The 12,852-nt window shown below is 38.9% G+C and overlaps 1 protein-coding gene across 4 annotated transcripts; it reads right to left on the bottom strand.

The window, feature by feature from the left end:
* Positions 1-381: 381 nt before the first annotated feature.
* On the bottom strand, positions 382-12,852 carry LOC137587578 (nucleoporin p58/p45-like). Of its 4 annotated transcripts, none has more exons than XM_068304081.1 (14): positions 12,438-12,852; positions 11,743-11,906; positions 11,579-11,611; positions 11,203-11,481; positions 10,907-11,072; positions 10,704-10,769; positions 10,230-10,404; positions 9,755-9,834; positions 8,509-8,627; positions 8,276-8,358; positions 7,867-8,068; positions 3,125-3,208; positions 2,332-2,430; positions 382-1,870 (listed from the first exon to the last, which is right to left on the bottom strand). In XM_068304081.1, the coding sequence occupies exons 1-14, from the start codon at positions 12,515-12,517 to the stop codon at positions 1,701-1,703; spliced, it is 1,800 nt and encodes a 599-aa protein (XP_068160182.1). In that variant the 5' UTR covers positions 12,518-12,852; the 3' UTR covers positions 382-1,700. The 4 variants fall into 4 exon arrangements, with proteins under 4 accessions (XP_068160182.1, XP_068160184.1, XP_068160186.1 ...); XM_068304084.1 differs by having other exon boundaries at positions 1,742-1,870; positions 2,244-2,430; XM_068304083.1 differs by lacking the exon at positions 3,125-3,208.

Raw genomic sequence — 12,852 nt, 5'->3', positions numbered from 1 at the left:
ATGAATCAAAAAACAACAAGCCCATCTTCCATATGAATCGATTCAGAGACCAATTTTTTTTTGTTTTAATTTTATTTTTTATGTACTTTTTTACTCATTTGTGCTCTCAAGAGTTGCACATGGGCATTGCAAAGTGCACATTTTGTTTTATTTATTTTTGTATTCATTTGTATATGGTGTAGCGTGAGTGGATGGAGGTTGTTTGTAATGAGGGGCTTATGGGTTTGTTTTTAACAGGATTGTACCATTTTTCTGTTTTACATTGGGGAATGACTTGTATAATTGTGCAATTCCTGAACAAAACCTAATGAAAAAAACAAATCACATGCAAACATGCAGTCAAACAATACATTTATTGAAGTGAGGCCATAAACGGACACATTATTTTGAAGATTTTATTATGAAACAGCTTGAAAAATACAAGTTTACACACAGTAATTATAAAGTAATAGTACAACTACCATGATCTGGTAACCAAATAGACATGGCCAATGTAAAAAAGCATAATTTCCCCCGCCAAGCCACAGATGCTCAAAAGAACTCAGCTATTATGAAAGACCAGAGACAAATTGATACCTGTGCAATATGCACACATGCACATTCACACAATCACAATCAAGTCAGGTACACTAACAAGTGCAAATTTAATGTAGCACATGTAGAAACTGAGAAGAGATGGCAGAGATGTTTGTAAAATCCCTTTTAGATTCAAACAACATAAGATTTAATGGGAGTCATGTGACACATTTCCCCTCACAAGTTCTTCTACTCGGACAAATGAAATGTCTATGGAAAGCAATTTTTAAACAATAATCAGGATGGACTCTGGTAAAACCAATATAGGACATGTGGACTATGTAATGGAGTAACCATAGGTGCTAGTCCCCACATACTGCTTGCAAATGTTAAATCCTTCTCCACTTAATATAAAAATAAAGCTGTGCTTCCTCAAAAACCTACCCTTGGACATTCTTGTGCCTATAAAACTATCTAAGATCAGACATCAACTCCATTTGGACATGAAATACAAGGCTTCCAACCATCACCCCGCATGGTTCATTTCCTAAACCTTATCTCATACCTCGCTCGGACAAGACATGGGCCGGGTCATCATTTGAGAGCAACTTAAGTACAGTGACGTGTTAATTTGTGTGACACAATGGAGCATACTGCACTGTCCACCTGAAACACATCAATCCTATCAATATTGATAGAAATTTCCGTTTCATGGCTGGCACTCCCAAAAGCAACATTTTCATTTACTGCAAAAGGTAAACATATTGTTTGAAATCAAGCAAAAAACCCAATTCTTTAACATTATCAATTCATGTCACTGTCAACTTCAATGATTGAGACATGGGAGTATTAATTAACTTTGAATACTGTTTCAATTGATCCCCCCCCAAAAAAAGTGTGAAAGTGGGGGCTTCGTAGCTTTTGTGAAGTTATCCTGGCTGCAATTGGTGATTTGATTTATGGTGGGATTATCTTTGTCTCAATGTCATTATACCTGCAAACATTTGCAAAGAGAAGATCCCATGCTGCCGTTTATTAGTAAACTCAATCATACTCTGGTAATCTTTTCAAATGGAATCCTAATAAAGATTATCACTGATATGCTTTTGGGAGACCAAGCCCTACTCAGTTCAAACCCCAAGATGGTCAGATGGTGCATCACAGGGTTCTCCTCTTGCTTGGTTCTATCTCTTGCCCCTTTTATTCCCAGCGGGGGGCTTCTTGAGCTGCAGAAGGGGCGCTCCGGTGCCGAAGCCTGCAGCAGGTTGGTTAGACACACCGAACGTCAGACCAGCTGATGGGTTGAGGCCGGGATTACTGAAGTTGAAGCCTGAGCTGCTGCTGCTACCAAATCCTAGAGGAGCAGGAAGAGAGGACCAAGAAATATGAGAAATGTTTGATAAAATGAAATTAATGGAGAAAACAGAAAACGCCTGTGTGAAATACATTTGTATACCTGGTTTAAATGTACATACATCCTAAAATGTGATTTGGCCACACTGCCAAGCACATATAGGATAAAGTATTAGTATGACTATACGTGGACACTATGACCGACAACGCCTGGTTATAGCGGAGAGGAAGCCAGATAAACTCACACCAAAGTATCTGCATGTTAACTTGAAGTGCCAAAACAGCTTAACAAGATTTATAAAGGAAGCTTGTCCAGCAGCATCTCAGATGTCCTCTGAAATACCATAATTGATGGAGTTCACACAAACACAAACCTGCTCAGACTCTAGGTGGACAGTACTGTTTCTAGTTGTTGTCATCTACTTGCCAGGCATGAAGAGGGTATATAAAGTACATGTGTACCTGCACTCAGACTGCCTCCTGTGGGCTTACTGGTGGAGGAGAAGGCAAAAGAAGACCCCCCAGTGCCCACCCCACCAAATCCTGGCCCACCACCAAAACCTGTGGGAGAGAGTGACATGAAAGTCAGTTTGGGCTGTGCACACAGGCTGAAGTTAGAATGAACACGAGCAGCGCCTCAGGAGAACAGGCAGGCACTGGCAAGGGAAGTGGAGCGCTATGCACATCCGAACGTCTGATAGGACGACACAGAAGGACTCACAGGATACTACAAGGCAAAGCAAAAGCCAAAGGGAGGAAAACAACAGGACTTCACCAACCACAAGAACTACAACAAAACACACCGACTTAATGCGCGTTCAGACCACGTGTCCCAACACTGCCAAGTTATCCTCAACTGGCTGATGTGGAGCAGAAATGCATTTGGAATCCAGAGCATTACTTGAACATAAAAACCTTGTCATTGGTTTTGTTTTGGGGTTTTTTTGGAGAGGGCAAATGACTTTTCACTTAGAAGAGGAAATAATCGGTCACTTGTTAAGAATACAAAGGAAAAGTTTTGTTTTCTTGTGGTGTGAACGCACTTCACCTCTCACAGGGAGGGACAAGAATAACAGCTGCCAAACTGACTGCAACACACACACACACACACACACACACACACACACACACACACACACCCTACCACTACTTAAATACACACAGTATCAAATGCCAGGAGGCACATGGAGATGGTAAGTACAGTGAGCCAAGGGCAAAATTAAAATACTCAGTTTTAAAAAGACAGAGGTAGTACCTCCAACGGATGAAGAGCCCAAACTAGTGCCCACTGCTGAGGCAAATGGGTTTCCAAACCCTGCCCCCATAGGTGCCTGGGACCCTAAGGCACAGAGAGCAAAGACTTTACTGCTCCGATGGATGGTGTGAGGGGTAACCTATGATGGAATGGCCTGCCCCAGTTTCACATAAAATAGACTTTAACATCATATTAGGTAAGAGCCTTTGCTCTAAAAACAGACAACTGGCATGTCTGCATTCAAAAGAACTGCTTTAATGCATTTATAAGAATGTATGCCATAGATATTATAGGAGTTATCCGTCAGAGGTAGGACGTACACACATGCAGCAGCAAAGGACTACTTAGCGCAGCCCTCACATGGTGCTTTAGATATAACAGGACAGTACGACTGCAGAATTGGACATAAATGTGTCTCATATATATGACAGAGGTTTGAACTGTTACGTTCCACCTATAAGCAGTACAAGAACTGTTGCTGACAAATTGTGGAAAAACTTGTTGCTAGTTCTTTCACTCAGAAACTTGTCTTTTTCCTTTTTCTTTACACAATCAAATTTAGCAATTATTCTGCAACACTACAATAAGCTTCCTTTGAAAAGAAACAAGGACAACCATTTCTTTGTTTTAAATGGATTTATTGTCAAGGTAATATGCAATTACATAAAACACAAACAGCTTAGAACACAACTGATTGTTAATTGCTAACTGCTACTGCATTTGACAAGTTTCCAAATTTCAAGATTTGTGAGAGTGAATGAACTAGCATACAAAAAAGCAATCACACAGTTATTGAATATCTTAAAAGGCACACCATATTGTATATATACTGTATCAACAGGCATTGGTTATCTAAGTTTAAACATTCATTTATAAGTAAAAGCACTCAAGATTCAGATAACAAGTATGGATTTGAATGGCTGCCTCAGTGTAACCTGGACAAAGGTAGTGTGATATGTTACAATCTGGAAGTCAAGATGGTCCAGTGTGAGGCCATCCTTTCAACATGATCTAAATGAGCATGTGTCACTTCAGTTTAAACACCTTTTACAATCTATTCTTAATGATGCACTGTGAGTTGATAACCTGGAATGAAATTCAGTCTGTCTCTCCAAAATCCCCCCTACCTATCATGCTGATTACGAGCCGTTTTAAAAATGTGAGGGGAAAAAAAAAGATGTACCCTGGGTACATTTACCTACGATTACAGGCCACAAATACCCTTAGTTGTTGGATCAAGTCAGAATTAGATGAAGCATTGTGAGTTGAATTCAAACAGATGTTTGCAAATGTGAAGCCTGATGGAGATTACAATGCCCCCCCAAAGACTTGCAAACGTGGTACCTTTTAGAAATCAAAAGAGAAAACACTATGGAAAAGGCATTATCTAAGCATGTGATAAGTTGTCACAGGAAACGATTAAGAGAAAGAAACACTCAAAACTGTAACAGCCAACTAAACAATAGGTTAGAATCTCAGGTTTTTAACTAATCAAGGCTCCTTTTTGAGGAGTTGAACGCCACACAGGAAAGAAAGATTCCACACACACTCTAAAATTATTCCGATTCAGTCTGAGATACTCATATGAAACTGAAAATAAGCTTAGTTGGGCACTGGAGGCATATTTTGGTGTTAGTAGAGGGCCAACCAACAAAAATTTGATTCCTCCACTGGGTTTGAAAGACGAAAATATGATCATTCCTGCAGTTTGTTGCTCAGGATAACACAACATGTGCATATTTTTATAGATATTTTGATTTTTTTTGCTTTTTACACACAGAGATAGATGTGGCTGAATATCCACCATCACCCTTCAGGCCCCATTGGCTTTAACAGGCCATCATTCTCAAAGTAAAGAACAACTAGAGAGACACGGAAGACGGTGTATTTTAGTGTAAAGTAAACAAAACAAGTCAAAATCTTGTACAGCTTGGGAATTGAGCTAATAGTTCACCAACTCGGTCAAAACCTCCTTTAATCATACAAAATGTTTAGAGTTGTTGGACAGCAATGTCCAAAGCAGCACATTGCCTGTATTTCTTGACAAGCAGCGGCTCCATCCAGAAAGACTTAATTTGGTTAGATTTGTCAAGCACCACTGGAACTAGCAGCACAATAGTGGTGGAAAGAAGTGAAAACACTTCACAATCACAAAACACATTCATTGACCATTTTTATGCGAACAGTTCTAAACTATAGCCAGTATAGAACGTCCAACATTACTGTGTTGCTCAACACAGAATGGAGGCAAATAAAGTCCCATTCGATACAGACACAAGGACAGAGAATCTCAGCACACTGACCCAGTCTGCTTTATTTGGCACTGATGTATCTTACTGGTACCTAAGGTCCAGTGTGAGCAGCAAAAGATCTTGTTCCACTTTAGAACTATAAAACAAACTGAATTAACTAAATTAAAATAAATCAAGACACATGTCTTAAGAAAGTTACACCACTTTCTAGAACAAAATACCTGAAATTGCGACTTGTGAGAAAGTAAACTGACAGCTGACAGTAGCCCTCAAGTGAAATTTCTCAGATTAAACCTGGAGTGTGGGATGTTTTTCACGTGAATTAATGTTTGTTGCATTCAAGCCCTTGCCAAAAGAGTTTACACAGTGTTAATCAAGTCAATATATCTACGCATTTCACAGTATTTTGGAATTTTGGGTGTCCAGTGGTGCAGTTCATGTCAACTGGAAAATATTGGTTCGTCAGAGTTGAAAGCGGGCGGGCAATTGTCGTAACATATTCGGGTACACTAAATAGGAGTATCATGGAAACCAAGTCACAATAATCTGCTGTATACCGGTAATTACTCGCCTTGGTAGCAGCGGACAGAAGTTCCACACTGCAGGTTCAAAGAACAGTGGCATGGCCCCATACAACCCAACAAAGCAGACATATTTTGAACAGTGAGATTGCTCTGTGTTGAAGTCATGGTATTATCTTCAAAGTTTAGGAGTCTCAATTCCACTTCAAGACCAACTCAGTACAAACACTGAAAGACAATTTCCAAGTCAAAATTTAAAGTTTAGGTAATTAAAAGGTCTGTTTTAGTCCTGAGTTTTTTGGCACCTTTCACCTCCAATCCATTAAAGAGGCACAAATCCACACAAGCACTTGTCATACACAACCACTGCAGATAAATATAGGTCAAACAAAAGTTGTATGGTTAGCGTGCTGCTGTGATACTAGCCACCCCCCAATATTAATGATGGATTAATTTATAACAAACGGATTAAATATAAATAAATAGGTAAATAAATACTGACAGGTCCAATATATCCACCTTTGAATGAGCTTAGTCTATCAAATGACTAAGACAAATACAGGAGAATAACTACTATTTGGCAATACAACATTTACACAGTATAACAATTTTGTAATCTAACACCCAACTGTAGGCTTAAAATAATCTAGAATGCTTGTTTCTGCAAATTGTGGTCAAGCTAATGGCAGGTAAAATGTTTCCGTTACTACTTGGCACACATTTAAATAGGCTAGAAACTTAGAATATTTCCAACATGTGTTCTTATTAAATCAAAATGTACTGTATGTCAGTGTTCAAATATCATTACATCAAAAAATAAGTCACCTTCTTTTTCTGGGAAACAATTGGTGGTTATAGGATGTTCACAGTCCAAGCAGATTTGATGATTTTAGCGAAAGAGATGCAGTACATTTGTTTTTAAATCTTGCAATGTGATTGTTTAACCATTCCACTTTTAAAATATTGCTTTTAAACTTTACTACTTCAAATCTACAATAAGAAGACAGTAAAAACATGCTAATATGTAGTGGCTTAGTCTTTCATCATTAGTGGGTGCCCTGATATGCCACTAAAAAGGCCTACAAACCAAAACCTACAGAAAAGGCTGACAATTCCATTCACACATCAGAGATGTGGTAACAACCACAATGGACAGTGTTATCAACATTGTTGTTTAAGTTGTAAAATGTGTGCCATTGAGTGCTGAGGAAACAAACACTATGACATGCTAGGTCATACTTTGTATTATAGTATAGGGCTCTGCTAAATTTATCTTTCATATACTAACTGACCGTCAAAACACGATCTTAAAAAGTATCTTATCTATATTTAAATCATTCAGTGCGGGTGTCTGCTATATGTAACCGAATACATAACATTCATTGAGTTGGCTCATGTCAGGCATCAAATAATAGATGCTCTAATTATAGGTTCAAGAATAACTTTGTAAAATTGAGAAAGCTAGATTTTCTTGGCCATTAATTTATTAAATGTTAGCCTCATTTACTCATTCATCATATTATCAGAGAATAATGAGAGAATAGGTATTGGTTTTAGTTTGTATGATGTTCTCAGTGTAATGTCAACACCGTCAGATTCTGTCTGTAGTTTATTTCCCAACGAGAAAATGTCCTCGCTCTGATACTGTAAGGTGCATTCAATAAACATGTCTAATCCCTGATCTGAGAGACAGAGACAGGAGAGTAAGGCAGAACAAAGGCTTCCTGTCACGGGGGCATCCCTCCCTTTCTTCCTTGTTCCTCAAGTAATCAATGAAAGTACAGACACAATAGCTTGGCACCATCTAAGGCTCGTTTGTTTTTAATTTTAAAGTGTTTTCAACTATCCCTTCCAACAACTGATACATTTTAAAACACATTTCTATTTTCCCCAATTTTTTTTTCCTTCTCTCCTTCTTGATTTTAATGTGAGGGGAGCAGAATTTTCTAGAACTTGTAGGCAGTCAGACCTGGAGTTGGCTGCTGTTGCTGGGTCAACGTGGCTGCCATAGCAACCGCTGCAGCATTGGGTACACTGGAGAAGGGGGCCGGTCCGGTTGTGACACGTGTTGTACTCTGCCACTTCCTGTTTGATGCCCGTTTGCACTCAAACACGTCCGTGGAGTCTCCCAGGAAAGCTCGTCGGTAGGAGAGGTACTGGTGCTTTAAAATCTACATCAGACATACACAAAGTGAAACACAAAAATAAATGCAATTAGTATGAGTTACACACATGTACAACAAATATGGAGCAAAATGTTCTTGTTTTAATTAGTTTTTAAACAAACTGAAGCTGATTACTGTAATCACCCAGCCTGACACAAAACCAAGTTTAGGTACAATATAATTTTGAGACAGAGCTGGAAGCAACGAACTTACCTTGACATTCTCATGGACAGACTGGAGCTGGGCAGCCTGAGCAACAAATGCCTGGTACAATTTCTGCATAGCCATGGTCAGGTCTGAAAACATTTGTGATGAGTTGATATAATAATGAAGGGGGAAAAAAGAGGGAGAGATAATGAGGAGCAAGAACTAGAAAGTGTCGTATATAAACGCATAAAACACATGTTAAATATTCTGATATTTCTTCCCAACAAACGTTTTCTTACCCTGAGGAGTAATATGGGAGCCACTGCTCTGTGTCGTCAGGTGGTTCTCCAGTTCCTCTATCTGCTGTCGGTACTGCTGCAGCTGCACCTCAAACTTCTCTATGAGGCTACGGAAATAGCTTCAAGTAGAAACATAAAACTTAGTTTTATCAATGTCAAAAAACTGAAATAATCAATGTTAATTTACTGAACAGGTGGAGGGGGGCTTTTGTGGTTAATCTGTGACAGTGTTTTCATTTGCATTCGTCCTTGCATTTTTGACGCACATTTTTTGACAGGGATGTTTGATCGTCAGACAGCATGCGTGCATTTAAAGCTTGTGTCCTAAGGATGCACGATGTCTGACGATCGTACGTCCTTGGGACACAAGCTGGATATTTTGATTTCGCATGAGTTCCTCGTCACGAGACTCACCTCTGTGATTCTGCCTTATTAAAATCGACTAAATGGCAACACAACCACTGCTTGTTTTACACGCTGCAGTCAGAGTGAGGAGTTAGTTAGACCCTGGTAGGGCCTGTTGGGTTTTTATGTCTGTTAAAACGGTCTGAAATATCTGCTGATGTGATTATAAGCGCTATACAAATAAAGGTTGATTGATGGATTAAAACCATGTCTATGATAAAGATGCAAAAGGTGGAGAAAAGGCAAGTAACAACAAGTACTTTCTTGCATAAAAAAAAACAATCACATGGTAATGAAGAAATAGAGACCAATATTACTGACATATTACTGAAATGTGTGTGAAGGTTATGTCAGCTTGGTGCAGTGTCCACAGGATAATATACAGTGTATGATTGAAGGCAAAGAAAACTATTGAGTGAAAAGCGAAAGTAAAACAAAACAAAACTGTGTTACATCTTTATTTCTAAAATTGTTTTTTGAATGACTACCATTCTTTAACATTTTGATAAAACTAATATATAATTTTATTCTTTTCTTTCTTTTCACTGAAACAGTTATGTTATTAATGAATACATTAAAATTTAGAGTTTGTTTAGTTTTTATATTGTACTATTAGCAAAACGTAATCCTTGCGTACACTTCTACCGTATATTCTGATATTACTTTTGGGATGCATAAACATCATGCTGGGATGAACAAATTTTTCTTGAAGCGCCTCCCAGGAATGTACTACTTTCTTGAGGTAAAATGAACTGTGATATTAAGTAGATCAAGAGAGAAATGAAGTAGTCAGATCACACTACCTCAAAATGTGACTTATTCTTTCTGTTAGCCTACTTACTCTGATGGAGCAGTATTCTCATGCTGAAGCCCAGGTGGAGTGTTCTGTGTGCGCAGGGCAATGTCAGCATTTTTCAGCTCCTGAAGGGGACAGAGACAATTAATCCTCTTTACACTTTTGGGATTCCACCTGTTTTTCCAGATAATTTTCCACATTTTATGTGAGAGGAACATGGTTACCTACATACAGTATATCTCTGTGGCCTGTAGCCATACCTTTGTTACATTTATCAATAGAACTGGAGTAATTCTTATTGACATGAGATTTATGACTAAAAATATGGAATGGTTTGCTAACATATTCATTAAATAAGAGCAACTGTGATTTACATTTTTTGACTGTATTTGGATGACTCCTAAATCTAGTGATTTCTGACTTATAAAGTAGTAATTACGACATAATTAGCGCAGAAAGACAAAAACACATGGTCTTGTGTGCGCCGTACATTTTGATTTATATATTTATGTCTTCTTACCTGTGCTGTTTCCAATTTAAGCTGGTCGATGGCCAGGCCTTGGCGATGCAGGCCACTGGCACTGACAGAGAGAAGCTGTTTGAGGTTCTTGATGTCATCTTGGACTTTAGAAATGGCCTTTGATGACATTCTGCTGATTTCCTCTTGTACCTGTTTCTGCTCTTTTACAAATTTCCTATTTAAAAAAAAGGAGAAACAAAGGCCACTGGAAATTATTAAGAAAAACAAAAACAAAAAAATTAAACCAGTCCACACACTACTGTCTAACATCATGATGATTAAAATTCTTTGCTCTTCTAGCAATGGTTAAAAGATAAAACAAAAAGTCACCCTCTGTTGGAAAAATAGCACTACTGACAAAACACTTAAACCTTTGGGCAAATTACGCAATTCAAATATGTTAAGATGTGTAACCCAACAATTACAGTACAGTACTGGATTACTATGTTAACAAACACATACAACAACTCTTACTGGAAATTTTCGACATCCTGGCAAATGACTGGGGGCAAGTTCTCATCCTTTAAAGCTTTACTGTCCCTAAAAAGAAAAGACAGATTTTTCATTGTTAAAACAAACTAGAGTCCTTGATGATTAGGTTAAAGAATATGAAGTCATTGAATCTCCCCCATGTAGCTTTCTAGTCTTCTACAGTCTTTCTGATCAATGGGACTTACTGTGCGTTGGTCCCCGATGTGTCACTCTTATTCTCAGAGGAGGTGCTGAAGTCAATTCCACCCAGGCCAATACTAGGAGCTGGAGCTGCTGATGCTGCAGTGGAGCTAGCTAAGAGTGAACCCAACGTTAACCCACCTCCTGTTCCAAGAGTGGTCTGACTCAAACCTGCAACATCCAGTTAGCATGCCGGGAATAAGACAGAACAGCGTCAGTGTGATTGAGGACTATTTCTGAAATTGTATTGCCATGGTCTGTGGAGCTTTGTGGATATCACTCTTAGAGCTTTTCTTCTTACCTGTAGATACAGTGTTGGAGAAAAGTCCCCCGCCCAGTGATGGACCTGTTAAGGCTGATGTTGTGGTTGTTGTGCCACCAAGACCAAGAGTGAAGCCCGTGGCTGCAGGCTGCTGCGGAGCTGTGGATGTCAGGACAGAGCCAAATGTTAAACCTGCACCTGCAGGGGCTGTGGTGGAGGTGGTAGCCGTGGTGGTGAGGGAGAAAGGTGTTGCTGAGGCAGTGGGCTTGTTGAAGGCCAAGCTGAAGCCAGTGGATGGAGCTGAAGTGGCTGGGGCACCTGAGACGAAAAAAAAAAGTATAAATAAACCTTAAACTCTGTTTGTATCAACTTTCTAAGATACTATTTCAGAAACATCCCAGAAATAACAAAATACCTAATGTAAGGCCAGCAGTGGGCACAGCAGCATCTAAAATAGAACGACATCAAAACACAAAGAAGTTGTATGAGTAAGAGAATAAGTTACTTTAATAAAGCAAAAAATAAGTTTCAATGCATGCCACTGGCTTTGCCTATGCAGCTGTATAACATTATTATTACTTGAGGCAGGTGTGTTGAAGGAGAATCCTCCAGTAGGTTTTTGCCCAAAGAGGCTGCCTCCTAGGCCAAGAGATTGGGTGGTGTTAGTGGTGGAGGCAGGGGTTGCAGCTGCTGTACCGAGAACAGTCCCGATGGAAAAGCCACTAGAGCTGGCCACAGGTGCACTGAAATGGCAAGAAGAAAAATATTTTATATATATATTACAAACTAGGCTTAACTAAAGTGGAAACCTAAAGTGCAAGGTCTGACTTGGCAGAAAATTACACTTACTTATTTTGTACAAATAAAATTTAAACTCAAAAACAACCTATTCTTAATTTTACAGGATGACTTCATAGTTTTTACAATAATACTACATATTGTCAGTGTTAAATGTTACCTATGAGACTTCATTATTTATTATGTTTCTTTTTTCTCCTCAGAATATCAGATGTCAAATTCACCTTAAATTATGAGAAACCATCAAGCACACGAGACAAAGTACAACATCAAATGTAGGTCATCCTTTGCGTTAACATTGGATTGATGACATGAAACTGTAGGCAATGATATCAAAATGTAGGCGACACATTGTTTGTGTCGCCTACATTTGAGTATAATATAACAGAAGTATTAAGCCATGCAAGTTTTGCAACGTGCTAACTTCAGAAAGTGTGCTTAGCTAAAGTTAGCTAAGTGATGTCAAATGCCATTACCTGGCTGCGGTCCCGAAGGAAAATCCCGAACCGGTGTTGGTGGAACCGATTGTCCCCGATCCAAAATTAAAGCCAGACATTTTCCTTTTATGATGTACTCATAAACATCAACTGGCCACAAGGAAGTTAGCAACACATCAGTGCTCAGTGAGCCAAGAAACTGTCAGCTAGCATGCTAAATACGTAGCTTTGAAGGATGCCCGCGTGAAGGCCAACTCCGCGGTCTGTCTTCACTTAAAACATATTTAACATAGAAAGCAACACCTTGTCCAAATGAATCCAAGAACGTTTCAACTACTGCCCATTATATTCCCAAACATATTCGTTAATATTTTTCAAGCTGCGAAATATCAGTAGACGAATTGATGCGTATTGACACTTTTCCTATTCCCCGCCTGGTGTAATTCGTCCTCGA

Source organism: Antennarius striatus, chromosome 20, assembly GCF_040054535.1.
Source record: "Antennarius striatus isolate MH-2024 chromosome 20, ASM4005453v1, whole genome shotgun sequence".
Lineage (NCBI taxonomy): Eukaryota > Metazoa > Chordata > Actinopteri > Lophiiformes > Antennariidae > Antennarius > Antennarius striatus.
This window is presented reverse-complemented; position numbering and strand designations above follow the sequence as displayed.

Coding starts and splice junctions, on each gene's coding strand:
- LOC137587578 (XM_068304081.1), bottom strand. CDS start 12,517: ATGTCTGGCTTTAATTTTGGATCGGGGACAATCGGTTCCACCAACACC. Junction 11,612..11,742: donor CTTCAACACACCTGCCTCAA/GTAATAATAATG, acceptor GTTCTATTTTAG/ATGCTGCTGTGCCCACTGCT. Junction 8,628..9,754: donor GAGAATACTGCTCCATCAGA/GTAAGTAGGCTA, acceptor TTCTACTTGAAG/CTATTTCCGTAGCCTCATAG.